The sequence below is a fragment of the Ascaphus truei genome, chromosome 5 (assembly GCF_040206685.1).
Source record: "Ascaphus truei isolate aAscTru1 chromosome 5, aAscTru1.hap1, whole genome shotgun sequence".
In the NCBI taxonomy this organism is placed as follows: Eukaryota; Metazoa; Chordata; class Amphibia; order Anura; family Ascaphidae; genus Ascaphus; species Ascaphus truei.
The window spans coordinates 90,190,042-90,204,539 of NC_134487.1; the positions used below are offsets into that span (position 1 = coordinate 90,190,042).

Genomic DNA, 14,498 nt, shown 5'->3' on the forward strand with positions numbered 1-14,498 from the left:
ATCGAGATTAAAATAGATTGCAGGAGTTGTTACATAAGTAGATTGTATCCTTAAATGTTGCAATATTACTATATATTGTTAAATGCCTTAAAATGTTACAATATTATGCTATAAATGCTGACATGGGAAAAGCATACAGCTAACTACTGAATCTAACTTAAACAATTTCAAGGTTCCATGGAAATTATAAAAGATATGCTTATTATGGTCTCTAAATAAAAGGCAGTATTTAATTGGCTTTAAATTCTAAGGAGATAATAGATAATAGATAATAATGATGATAGTAATAATAATTATAATACTAATAGCAGTAATATTAAAATCCTATTTATATATAGGCAAGACGGGGCTAACGCCAGCCTGGTGAAGAAAAAAAACTGCTCAATTTCTGCCGTTAATCCTGTTCCGATAAATATCGTAACGTGATATATGGCCAATAATACCCAAAAATGCGGTATTAGGCCTATTTTTACCAGATCTGATTTTTAAAACTTCTTTATAGTAGTGCTGCAATGTATTGCACTATAAAAATAACATTATTTTTTGGGGAGCGGTAATACCGCTTTTTCTTCATTACCGCAGCTTGATGTAGCCAGGCCTTTGACATAAACGTCATCACATTTTAGATAACATTGTTCAAATCTACTTACGTAGACAGGTGGTTCTAAACTTACTAGTTACGATGTTAAGTCTTGTTACAGGATGGAACTTAGCTGGAACTTAGCTGGAACTGTTACCTGATGGGCTGCATGGATTATTACAGGGTTAAAACTCCCTATATCTAACCTGGCCAGCCAATCTTTGCGTGGGAATAAATTATCCCACCTATCCTGGAGTTTTGCCAGTCCTGTGCAGCCTGGCATGGGGAGCGTCAGCATAGCAACTGGGCATGTGTAACACACGCCATCTTCCCCCACTTGTCACTTAGCATATAGGACCCTGCCCCTGAGCTTGAGTGAGAATCGAAAATGAGGTTTTGGTTTTATTTGTATTTGTATTCAGCACGGGCACGGAGATCCAAACTAACGGATCAGGGGGGAGTTTGATTTGAAGAATCCAAAACTGCCAATCCTTACCAATATCTCTTTATTTCATTGTTCAATACAGTGATAAAACTGTAGATTAGGATAACCCAGTGAGCATTTTTTGCTTCCATTTCCTGTCATTTGAACAAACTGTTAATATACTACATTCCAGATCAATGAGGTGCTATATATGCCGTATTACGACTGTGTTCTGTCTTATTTCTGTCCAAAATGTTATCCTCTTAGGATATTCTAGGCACTGCTTTCTACTGTTAGATAAAGCCAGTTGGATTCTTCTGTGGGAAAATTAAATAATGAGCAGTGTAGAGGGAATCCTCTGTGACAGAAACAGAGAGGGTGTGGAATAAAAGATAATGTGACTTGGATAATGTCTAGCCAAACAAAAATACTCACTAATATCTTGGGTGGAGTATTCAAAACAGATATTTCAGACCTATGGGAAATTCATTGTAACCTCTCTACACATTTCAAATACTTTTTGTCTTCACACAAAATCAGATTCATGTATTTACTTCCTTTTTGTTACACTAAAAGACAAACATGTCATGCTGTGAAGGCACAACCAATTTTCTGTATGATGGACCCCACACTGTGTGAACCAACAGTCCTGCAAATAAGAATTGTATAACAAGTTGGAGTTGCTGAAGGGGTTATTTAGCTGTAAAAATGGGGGGGGGGGGGTTAAAGCTAGCAAATCCCATTGTAAGTACTCTTTGTGACCATGGGGAATATCAGTTTGCCACATTGTGCTTAAGGCACCAAAATTGGAATGCAAGATTTCCCAGACGGGATCATTAGATGTTATACATTAAACTACGATAGTGCCCTGATTGGTGCTATTGCAGTTTAATTAATGACCCCCATTTTTGTCTGCAAGTTTAGATGTGCAGCACAGCATACACTACTTGTCCGTCCTCTAATTCGCCAACCTCCCAAATTCTGCTGATTGCATAATATTTTTATGATGCGCCAATCAATTTAGAAAGCAAATGCACTATGAAACAGATTTACACATTGATGCTACCCCTTAAGTCACCTTATGGCCCATTCACATGTGTCACTAGGATGGCCATGTACTGTATGTCTGTTTCTTGTTTGTCTTATCTCTACATATTCTAGAGTGTATACAATATACATGTCATTCTCAACCCTTATTGAGCATAGGCACCCCTGGGTGATTTTTTAAATGTCTGTGCACCGCTGCGCATCAGACTACATGCAACCCTTCTTGTTAACTTGTACCACACTTGCACGCATAAACCCACTACACTTACCCCTCCTTACACACTCACACGTTTACTCATCATTATTTTCAACAAACTGCACATTCACCCCAACCCCATCTTGTCACAGAGCACACTAACCCTTTTTCTGAAACCTCCCCCCCTTCTCACATAGCACGCTCATCACCTTCATCTCACACACTCCACATTTATGGTGGGAAGGCTGAAATCCCCCTTTCTTCTCTGTGCCCGGCTGAGAGAAAAGAGCGAGTATAGGTAGATCACAGCCTCTCAGTCTCTAGAAAGCATGGGACACTCCAGCTTAGTTTCCACGGGGTGTTTCCCCCGGGAGACGTGACACCCTTGGCAGAGGGTCATAATACCGCAGGTTACCACAGCACTCTGGTTGAGAAACACTACAATATACCCTACAGAATGAATGTTGTGTTTCTAAACAATTTTAAAGTTAATCTTTAGAGCTTGTATACCATGTGGAATTATATGCTTATGAATAGACATATACAAATAAGACCATGTAAATAGGCAAATAAGGTTATCTCTGGTTACGTTATCAACCTGCAACCAAGAGGGAGCATCGACCAACGGAGACGCTGGTGAGAAGCTCCACGGAGCTGACGAAGGAAGCTGAGAATGTCGATGCAGCAAGGAGAAGTTAGATCACAGGACTCCAAGGATTAAATGGAGGCTTTAAAGAATTTACGACTTGTGAGTGTAATCATTTACATCATCCTATCATTCAAAACTATTCACATTTATTTTTAAACACTTTTGGAACGTGTTGAGCACCTTAACACCAATTTTTTTTTGGACCTTGCTAAAAAGATAAGAGTTAGTAAAAAGACCAAAAGTTCAGTGACTTGATATTGTGAAAATTATTATTTTACCCTTGTACAACAAACTGTTGTCTGTTATACTGAGTACTTGTAGGCAGAGATGGGCAAATTATTAAGCAACATTGGAATTTGTGCCAAATTCACAAGGGCAAATATTCAGGAATAGATCAAACAACATGCGTGTGGATTTGTGTAATTCCTGTCGGTGGCCACTATTCACAATAAACATTCATTCAGACCCTGAAATATGGGTTTTGCTGGAGAGAGAAATAACACAGGCAAACAATGCTATTTATTTATATAATATCTAACTTTATATAATATCTAAATGGAGTGCCAGAACAACCAGACAGAAGAGAGCACAGCTCACAGGGAAAAAACGGGGAAAAACAGTCTCATGTACCAATAAGAAGGTAGGTTTATTTCTTATAGGAATTCATCACCAGCATAGGTATAGTAATGGGATAGTCCTCTTATGCGTTTTGCGCGGCTAAGCGCTTTATCAAAGAGTGACTATCCTGAGAAGAACAATACCTTTAAATGTGTTCAGGGTCCGCCCTCCCCAACTCTGCAGCGTATAGCCGAACCAACGAAAATCCCCCAAAGACAAGCTCAGTTGACTTCAATGTTCAAGAAAAAATGCAAGCCGAAAGGGGGAGGGAAGAAATCCCCGAACACACTTAGAATACAAAAAGTAAATTAAAGAAATAGATAATGAACAACTTAACAATGCTAATTAAAAACTCGTCGAGCAACAAAATAAAAAAATAAAACATCGTAATAAAAACAAAAGTCAATATAAACACCAAGTTGCTAGATGTAAGTAATTTGGTAACATATTTGGAATAGAATATATAATGAGAATTATAAATTGCATGATAGTATAACCAATATCCTAAGTCAATTTATAAAGCTACACTCTGTGTGATATAAACAAGTAATCTATGACCATAATATAATAGAAACAGATATACGTGAACTAAAAAAAACGAAGAAAACGAAACAAAAGAAAGTAGAAATAATTTTATATATATATATTTGTCAATAAGCCATCATTATTGACCAATAGATAATACAAGTATAACATATATAAGAAAACAAAAAAGAAACTAAACTAAATCACAATCAATAGTTGAAACCATAATAATATTCATAAGTATAATACCTAAATAAAAAAAATTAATAATAGCGTTCAAAACAAAAACTATATTATGAATAATAAACCCTGAACAAGAGTAATACATAAATAAATAATTCACAAATATAGTCTCAAAAGAAAGTCTCGCGAAACATAATACAGGTATTCCTTGCTATCCAATGTTTCACTTTACAACGAATGGCATATCCAACGCTTTACAATGCAACCCTGTGGGCTGTTTTTCGACACCGGAATCCGTTATCCAACGCTCACCGCCACTGATTAACATGGGACTCACTTTACAACGGTTTCACTATCCAACGCTACTTCCAGAACGGATTCCGTTGGATAACTGAGGACTGCCTGTACATAGTTTCATAAAAAATGATGAAGCTCCCAGTCTATATTAATTCCATCAAGGGTCAAAGTTTTAAGTGAAAATATCCAAAACATTTCTCTTCTGTTTAACTGAGCAATTCTGTCAGCACCCCTGATACTAAATGTTGGGGACATGCTCTAACGCTGAGAATGAGAACGTTTTTGAATCCCCAATGGACACTTGGTCCAGTGTCTAGAGACGGGATATCTCAGATCCTTGTGTCAAATAGACCTGAGATGCTCTAAAATGCGAGACCTCAACGGTGTAATAGTGCATCCCACGTAACCCTTTCCACATGCACAACGAATAAGATAAACACAGGACGTTTTGCAGTTAAGGAAGAATTGCATTTCAAATGATCTCTTAATACTTGTGCATTAAACAATTTAACAATTTGAATCTGTTTTATATATGAACATACAGAACATGTTCCACATCTATAACACCCTTTCGGGATATTAAGAGTATTTTTGTTCTTATTTGAATCAAAGACAGGTGAAAGACAGGAACCCAAAGTTCTTGCCTTGGTGAATACGAATCTTGGTCCCTTTAACACCCATGGTTTTAATTCCGGACCCAGAACACATTTAAAGGTATTGTGTTTCTCATGATAGTCACTCTTTGATAAAGCGCTTAGCTGCAAGAAACGCATAAGAGGACTATCCCATTACTACTCCTTTGCTATGGATGAATTTCTATAAGCAATAAACCTTTCTTTTTATTGGCACATGAGACTGTTTATCCCCGTTTTTTCCCCATGTGAGCTGTGCCTGGTTGTTCGGGCACTCCATTTGCTGTTTGTATCCGGAGACGCACGCATGCGGAGCAACTTGTGATCACCCGTTTGCGGTCTGGTGCTGTGAGTAACATTCTTGATGATATTTCTGTTACATGTTTGAAATCGGAGGGGACTTCACAGATAACTATCTAGGGCAGCGGTGCGCAAACTGGGGGGCACGCCCCCCAGGGGGGGCAGGAGATTTTGCTGGGGGGGGGCGCAGGCAGTTGCAGAGACCCCGCGCTCTTCCCCCAGGCATTTCATTAAATGCCGGCTGTGTGACGCGTCGCCATGGCAACGCGGTGTTACATTATGCCGCGGGCCAAGTGACGTCACACGCGTCAAATGACCAAACAGCGTCATTTGATGCAGTTACAAGGCGGGGGGGGAGGGCACGAGAGCCGGGGAAGGGAAAACAGGGGGGCGCAGCTTTTAAAGTTTGCGCTCCCCTGATCTAGGGAATGAGTAGTTCGGGGAGGCTCTGTTTATCACCAGTTAACCAGTGTACTTACTGTATGTATCGCTAACTCATGTACTCTCCTTCCCTCATATCGTTACACAGTGTTATACCCATATTGGATCTGAAGGAAATGTATCTGGTTGAACATTTATTAATCTACTAAAGGGGCACTGTTCTTCAGAATATATCAATTTTTCACTTTAAGAACCAGAAATTAAATTAATAAAGTTGCATATTCCATCATACAATTGGACATATTTACTTCAACTATATCTATGAAGATGTTGTTGCAGATTGTGAAGCACTAGCTTGAGAATGTTTCTCTCAACCACTCTCTAACTGACACACACACACACACACACACACACACATACTCTGAAGAGACCATTCAGGCCTTTTTCACCCGCCAAGCCCAAGTAAAGCCTAAGGGATTTTTAGTCAAAGAATGTCTAAACAGCCACATTGGCATATATACAATGACCTCCTCAGTGTCTGGATGGGAGTAACGCCAAGTTAACGTTAAGTGTAGTTTATAAGAGATGATATGATACCTCATTTGCATCTCATTATTACTAAACGTTTGTTATAGTTAACACTATGCTCTTTATGGGAGAAAACATGACGTTATTGTCCTTGTGGATTCAGCGTTTCTCTTAAGCTACTTAGGATAGGTTAACATCACGTTAACAGAATTCTATGCATGTGGGTTAATGAGAAATCTAATAAATTATAGTCCTGTAGAAATAAAATCACGTACTAGAGCTAGATTAGCCAAACCAAAATTTCCCTTTGATCAATTGGCACATACTATAATAGTTTAAAACCGTCAACATTTCTACATGGTGATTAAAACCTTTTCTAAAATCTGGGAACCCACATGTAATAAAGACTAATTTTCAGTTTGATGACACACTAATTACCTATTCCTTTAAGCATTGCGTAACAATTCCTTATGATCTTTTAAAGAAACACTAGAGCTCCACAATGACAATCTGGGAGACTAGGATGTGCTCATTGCATAACTGTTGCAACAATCGACTAGATTGATCAAAGAAAAAAACCTCTCATTATTAAAGTCCGTATTTTACGGTCTGCTTAATGACTAATGGAACAATCCATTGAGTTGATTTCAATCAAATTCTGGCCCAAATCTTTCCATTATTATCACTCTTTTAAAACTGTGTTTGGTGACATGTAGAATTGCATTGAGCAGCAACTCCCCTACTGGACAAATACAGGTGTTATCCTTCCAAAGGTCATGTGCTGTATGTTCATAGGCAAGGAACAAAACAGATTTTGGTTCACAGTTTACCAAGTTTGTCTTCAATTACCCAATAATGTTAATGCAGTACTGACAATATGAAGGCCTGAAAACTCGATCCCTCTTCCAGCTCAACGAATGTGTGTCCCCTGTCTGGGATATCTCTAACGGAATATCCCCTTGAAGGCAGGCTACGCTACAACTAAGAAATTGTTTTACCTAAAAAATTTCTTGTAAGGTAATAGCTGTGTATGTATGTTTATAATATCAAGAAAGTATCAATAAAATGATCAAGCCAAATCATACCAAGTAATAGGCTTAATGGGTTTCCTCTGTGTGCGCACATGTTCAGAGTTCTGCATCTCTCCACTATCCAACTGTCTCCACCTGTGCTGCCATTTATGGCTCTGCCTATGAGAGTGATCACTTGGTAACAGAAGGAGGGGGTGTTTAAAGAGAGCGATTTTAATGTGCATATCATTTTGAGACATGGGGTGGGGGTGCTATGTTCCATTGTGGTTTTAAAGCAAAGAAAGAGCATTTTGATACATTGCTCAATTTTCTGGAACACAGTTGCGTCAAATTTAAGAGATTTTTTTCATGCAGATTGTTAAAAGTCAGAAAGTCACTCTGCCTTGTTGTTTTTTTTGGCGCAGATTCAAAGGGGAAAAAGTGATGCACATAGGCTCACTGATACATATCATTATACTGTACTGTAATATGTGCCTCGTGAAACGTCTCTTTTTGACACTTCCCAAATGACAAGCTGGAGCAAACAAGGCAAAAAGTGGAGCAAAGTGCTTCATACATTGAGGCATAGATGTACAAAATGAAAATAACAGTTTGCATCAATTCTGCTCCAATGGTAAATTGCCTTGATACATATTACAGTAAGTTTCTTTAGCAGTGATCTATTACCAGTGCATCTATTCTACTAGATAATTAAGTTGCATTCTATTTTATTTTCATAATTGTATGTGCGTGTGCGTGTGTGTGTGTATGTATATATATATATATACTGTATATATATAACCTTCATCTGTTATGTCCCGGCTGTGGGCCCCTATAATTGGTTTCCCCCCGTCAACCATTCATGTCCCAGTCGGACACTATTCCACCATATACATTGGGGATGCTTAATGTCTCCTGTGGCTACCTGCAAAACTGAGCAAAATGCACTGTGGCAGCAGTACCAGTGCAGCTAGCTCTAAAGCAATTTTGCACTCAGCAAAATTTTAAATGATCCTCAAATTTGTCATCAAATTATCTTAAAAATATTACTCTGTCATGCTTAGTGAACTCTTTACTTCTTCCCAGCACAACACTACTGACCTGTACATGCAGACTGATTTTCCGTCTCCTGCTAAAAATGTTCATTATTCATCAAAACAGCAAAGTTTTAACATACCAGGTGCATGCAAAGAAAATAATTCAATATAGGAGTAATATGGGTATGAAATGGTGCAAGGTTTGCCCAATTAATGTTTTCTTCACTCTGCAGGTAACAGTGCTACCCACATTTAAGAAGAGTCATATTCTCAGGTTACTAACCTTGCTGTCTTCTGTCTCCTTGGTGTTTCCTTGGAGGGTGTTCTTCTCTTCAAAATCACCAGATGACTTTAATGTGACTCGACAAGAATGAATTGATGTATCTGCCCTTCTAAGCTCCAAAGACCTTGATGAATACTGCGGTGACATGGTCCTGCCAACATGTGGTATTGGTAGGGCAGTATGAATTGGCTTTGATCCTACAGCTGGCTGTCTTAACTTTGAGGCAACCCCAAGTACAGACATATTTTCTATCAAAGTATTTGCTTGCCACACACAAAAAAAAGAAGAAAATAAACTTGTGCCGACTTCCCTGTAACAGAATTCAAGTTCAGTAAATTCCAGTTCATATCTTAAGTGAATGTTTCAGTCATGCTTTAAGAAAACAAAAAATACTTGCACTTTCATAAAGTGGCAGGAGTTTTCTTCATCTTAAACTGTCTCTCTCTCTCGCACACAGACTCGGTTCCACCAGTCAGTTGCAGCATAAGATTAAACACTCCTTTGGGGCGTGAGCCTTGTTTGAAGGTAACTATCACAGAACTGCATGTCTAGAGTTAAGCTTTACTCCCCACCTCTTCAGATGCATGTCAGAGATGGGCTTTTCCAGAATGAAAGTAAGTAGAGGAGGGGGGGAAGGAAGGAACCTTGCACAGAAAATCTTGTAAATGCAACTGTCAAAACAACACAGCGAGATCACAACACAGACCTCTCCCTGACTGAAGAAATAGCCAGCCTACAGCACTTACATTTTTTTTGCTATATATATCTTATTTTTCAGCTAAAGGGGGGGGGGGGAAGAGGAGGGAAGTGAGAAGTGGCCAAAACCAGCAGCTGTTAAACAGGCTTTTAGCCCGGAAACAAACTCGGCAAAATAGTTTGATTCCTGTTGTTTCTTCCTACTTCTGACATTATTTTCTCTGAAGCCACGGCAAGATGTTTTGCCCATTCTCTGGACTGCGTGCATGATATTAACCATCTCATTGCTGATGTACCCTCACCAGCTGCAGGTCTCTATAGCAGGAGTATGGTTAGTAACAGACTGACTTATACTGTGGCAAAAAACGACAGGAAAACAAAGCCTCTAAGGTGTACTAAAACTTCAATAATTGGTAATGTGCACAATACAATTTTTCAATTGCAATCTTCCATAGTCTTTTTTTTCTAGGGAATTCATAACTTTGGCTTTGGATATTTCACATACAATCTACAGCAAATAAAAATACACATGTGAGCACAGTCACATGTCTCAGACAGGTCTGCAACCCTGTCTTTCACCATTATCTCTTAGCACACAATGCTTCCACTGCAGCAAGTGATTCTGGGTAATGACATGCAAATGAGCACTCAGTGTCACCTTTAGTTCGTGTCCATTTTAACATGGACCCCTATTAACTTATGCCTACTGTGTTACACAGATTTCCAGCACAGCCTGGGTTACAGATGTAGCCAGTAAACCTACTGTAGTCACAGACAGCTGTTTCAACCTTTCAGTGTTATCAGTTTGAGGATAGTTATATTGGCTTTGCAATATAAAACTGGAAGCGGTTTCAACCACAGATTATACAAATTCTAGTCATTCTGATTTATCTGAGCAGGATCTCCACATACTTTACAGTAAAAGTCACTTCTGTTTCTAATGCATAAGTTTCCACAGGGGGCAGTGAATAGCAATAGTTTTATCACTTAGCTGCAGGTGGATGAAATTAAGGAGAAGTGAGTGAGGATGTTTTCCTGGGAACAATCGTTAAAAAGATATTAGGACAGTGGATTTCATATATTGTATGTATTTATTTTGTAGGCTACATACATTTTAACTCATCTGTGTTTTTTCTACCTTACCCATGGAACTTTCATTTAAATATAGCTTCATATATTTAATGCTGTTTACTTATGCTACACATCCAGTTATAGTACAAAAATCAGGCTGTTCTCTTTTAAAGATGCAATCTTATGTAGCCGGACAACAAACAACAATTTTATTTTTTATTAATATATTAAGAAATCTAGTTGGCCTCCTTATACTAATCTTGTAATGCTTAAAGCACATATCTGGCTTCTTGTGTTTATATACAAATTAATTACAAATGGTCAAGTGTTTTCTATGCCCTTAGCGTCCATCCTGTCCTTATTAGCAAGCCAATAAAGATAAGGGGAGAAATAAAGTGGGGTGCTTTGGCAGTGTAAACTCTTATTGAACACTCAGTGGCTTCACATACAAGGTAGAGGCAGTACCTTTGAGCTGGGAGAGATCCGGGACAACAGATGGGGCTCAACTTCTGCTATTGGCTGCCTGGGCAGGCCTTTGACAAATACTTCCCTGTTAGGTACACCTCTTAACTCCTTATCTCACCACTCTCATCCCACTGCCCTGGACAGAGGAAAGCAAACTCCTCTCAAGTTTTGGCAAACATGCTTAAAAACCAACACACAGGAATGGAGAATCAGTGACAAGAGTAGAAAAGATCCCTAAAAAGAGTGCACTTATGGGAGCAGGCCAAGGGGCTAATAAACGTAACATTTCTTTCTGCATACAATGGAACTCACACCGTAAAATAACATGAAAGTGATTATAAACAATAGTGCCAAGTTAAGATAAAGGAAGGGTGGGCTGAACTACTGGATGTTACTGTATATTTAACAGCCCAGGGGGTAGCAATCATTACAAGTAGAGATGCGGTAATTGTATTAAGCCTTTAAGAAGCACTGCTGGGGACACTTCTTTTTCTTTCTTACTGTACATTTTAATAGGATTGAAGCAGAGGGTCTCCAGAGATGAATCGCATTGATTTTATCAATAACTAAGCTAGGAAGTGCGAGGCAGGAAGGGATACTGAGATCTGAGGTCTCAGATTTTGCCAATGGCCAAGGGCTAGTTTGAGCACTTTAGTCAGTTACTGCGACTACGGTGGAGGCTAAATCAGCCTTTACAAACTGAGCATTTGAGATGTGTGTAGTTAGCTTTGCAGTCGACAGGAACCTAATTACTCCCTAAGGCCGCGCTTATAGTGACGGAGACGCAACCTCGCGGCAATACATTTGTTTTGCCGCCGTCACGTGCGCTTATAGTTGACGCGGCGCGACGGCTTGGTCGCGATCACTGGAAGTCAAGTCAATTTGATTTTTCCAGCAACCGCAGCGTGACGTCGCCGGCACTGTAAGCGAAGCCTAAGAGGCCAGTTTTACACACAGGGAGAACTTAGTAACTCTCAGCTGTGTATGTGATATATCGATTCAGATTACACTACTATATGTACTAGATTTTGGTTAATAAAAAAATCAATTAAAAAGGCATCAGTCACCAAGGTGATAACCCTGTCACTGCCATAATACACTTTGCTCATAAGAGAGATTTCCCCTTTAACCTCCAGAAAACAATTTGCAGACACCTTTGAACCTCATGGTGTTTAGCTGTAAGGCTGAGTCCATGGTGTGGGAAACCGCGCGGAGGCGTCTGCACGGGGCACGATCAGACTGCCTTAAGGCGCCCATAGACCATGTGAGCGGAGGCGGGAGGGGGCGCGTGTTGCGCAAGAAATCAGTTGAAACTGATGTCGTGGCGTGACATGTGGGTCACGTGAGCGGTTCACCCAATGATGGCAAACCAGCTCTGTGACACCCCTAGGAACTCCCCCCCATGGTCCATCGACCATGACCAGGGAAAGCACCCGCTTTCCCACAGCCTCCACATGCCTCCGCGTGGGCGCAGGCACCATGACCCAGGCCTAATTGACTGAGATTCACGTTTACTTAAAGTGAAAAATAAGATCCCAATGTAAACATGGCTGCTGTTAATTTTTTCAACTAAATTTAAACGAAGTATGGAACCATGTGAAACAAACGGATAACCCAGGATCTGACACAAATCAAATATCTAAAAGCATTTTTACATACTATGTATATTATATGTCTATAATAAACCATACATTTGAAACAGATCTGAAATTGAATGCATCAACAACAACACAAAATACTTGAAGGCGTGTGCAAGGTTATTCAGTTATGTTTTGCTGTCTTTTGTTGATAAGGTTATTTAGATTTGTGTAACATTTTCATTTATGAAACAGTAAAGTATGTTTGCTTTGTCACAAAAATGTGGTAAATGGTTAAAAAAAACAGAACAAAGAGATGTACATCATGTTTTTACATTTCGTATACTGTCGCATAATAACTTCCTAATGTTGCATTATACCATCACTTAAAATCAAGATTCACAAATGTGTGTGAGTAAACCCGGTGTCTGCCCAGCAACAACATAACACTTCCTCTTAGCACAGGGGTCTCCAAACTCAGTCCTCAAGGGCTGCCAACAGGCCGGCTTTTATGGATATCCCTGTTTTAACACAGGTGGCTCAATCAGTGGCTCAGTCAAAGACTGAGCCACCTGTGCTAAAACAGGGATATCCATAAAAGCCGGCCTGTTGGCGGCCCTTGAGAACTGAGTTTGGAGACTCCTGCCATAGCAGGTTCCTCTAAATGGACATACGACTATGCTATGCCAGTAAGGAGGCTGGTGAAGGAAGAGGGACTACGAGTGGGAGTGAGCCTTAAGTGCTGGGGGCAGCCATGACAGATCAGATCTGCATGGAGCTGAGGAAGTGAAGCGTGTGCAGAGCCTCCTGCACAGAGGGACCTGTGCATGTCCCATGTGGAGACAGGAGAGCTGAACAGCCAGTGAGCTAGCTAGAGAGAAGCAGAACAGAAGACAAACGGCTGACAAAGGGGATCCCCCATGGAGACAGAGGAAAGTGGTACCACACTACATATCGTTACAGGCCTACAATTTAGCTCTAACGAGATACCGGCATCACAAAGTATGGCCTGATCACCCAGAATTGGGAGGCCTGGTACAAGAACTTTAACACACACGCATGCCCTGGTCTTGTGTGAAGTGTTTATATCTAATTGCATTGTGTATGTACTAAATGATCCTCACGTTTGATGATCATATTGTTATATTGGTGCCCAGCGATAATTATATTATAAATACCCTTGTGTTATAAACATTACTGTAGCCTGCCTCTCTTTGTCTGTCCTACGGCCACGTGTTAGGCTAAGGTATATAGACAGAGGACTCAGGCCCCTGTAAATAGGAGTGGGGTTAAATGTGTACACAGAATGTTACTGGTTAAATTGTGTTCAGGGGGAATACAATACAGCGTGTATTTTCACAATGATGATCACTATAACGTTATCTTACTTTTGGTAAGAACAAGCTTCATTATGTATTATTTAACATTTACAGCTCTGCCCCCCCCCTGTCCCTTTTCTTTCATTTGTTTATTACCATGATGTGAACCAGCGGGTCCCCAGAGCTGAACCGCATTTGCTTATGGTAAAAGTAGAGCTGGTATATAAATCCCCCATATGACGTGAGCCAATTGGAAACCACAATGGATGTGGGATATTGAAACTACCATTTCATGGAAGAGGAACGCACAACTATTACTGGAGAATATCTCGGTGGCTTCTGGAATTAAAAATTGTTTAGATTGTTCTCATTGTGGTAAAAAAAAAAGGGGGGGGACAGCTGATTGAATTATTTGTTTACACGTTTTGGTGGTTAAAGAATAAGATAGAGAAATGAACATGGTGCATCCTCTAGTCTAAAGGAAATCCTTTCACTTTGCCAAGGTTTGTAAAGAAAGGAAACACTAAATTACACACTGTATGGTTAAGGGAGAAAAATAACACTGTTGCTTAAAGCAGCAATTCTACCAGAAGCCTATCTGAGGTTAACACAGGGGTAGCCAACTCCAGTCCTCAAGAGCTACCAACAGGTCAGGTTTTCAGGATATCCCTGCTTAAGCA

At 39.8% G+C, this 14,498-nt stretch overlaps 1 protein-coding gene across 10 annotated transcripts in view; it reads right to left on the reverse strand.

The window, feature by feature from the left end:
• Window positions 1-14,498, reverse strand: part of NAV3 (neuron navigator 3) — an 879,638-nt gene that overhangs the window by 391,040 nt on the left and 474,100 nt on the right. For 6 of the 10 annotated variants that reach the window (XM_075600196.1, XM_075600197.1, XM_075600195.1 and 3 more), the window contains exon 1: window positions 8,691-9,391. The exons of 1 other annotated variant lie outside the window; for it this stretch is intronic. In XM_075600196.1, the coding sequence (XP_075456311.1) occupies window positions 8,691-8,933 (243 nt within the window). In that variant the 5' untranslated portion in view covers window positions 8,934-9,391. Of the gene's footprint in view, window positions 1-8,690; window positions 9,393-14,498 lie in introns of those variants that run through there. 3 more of the 10 variants (XM_075600193.1, XM_075600190.1, XM_075600198.1) reach the window with 1 other exon arrangement.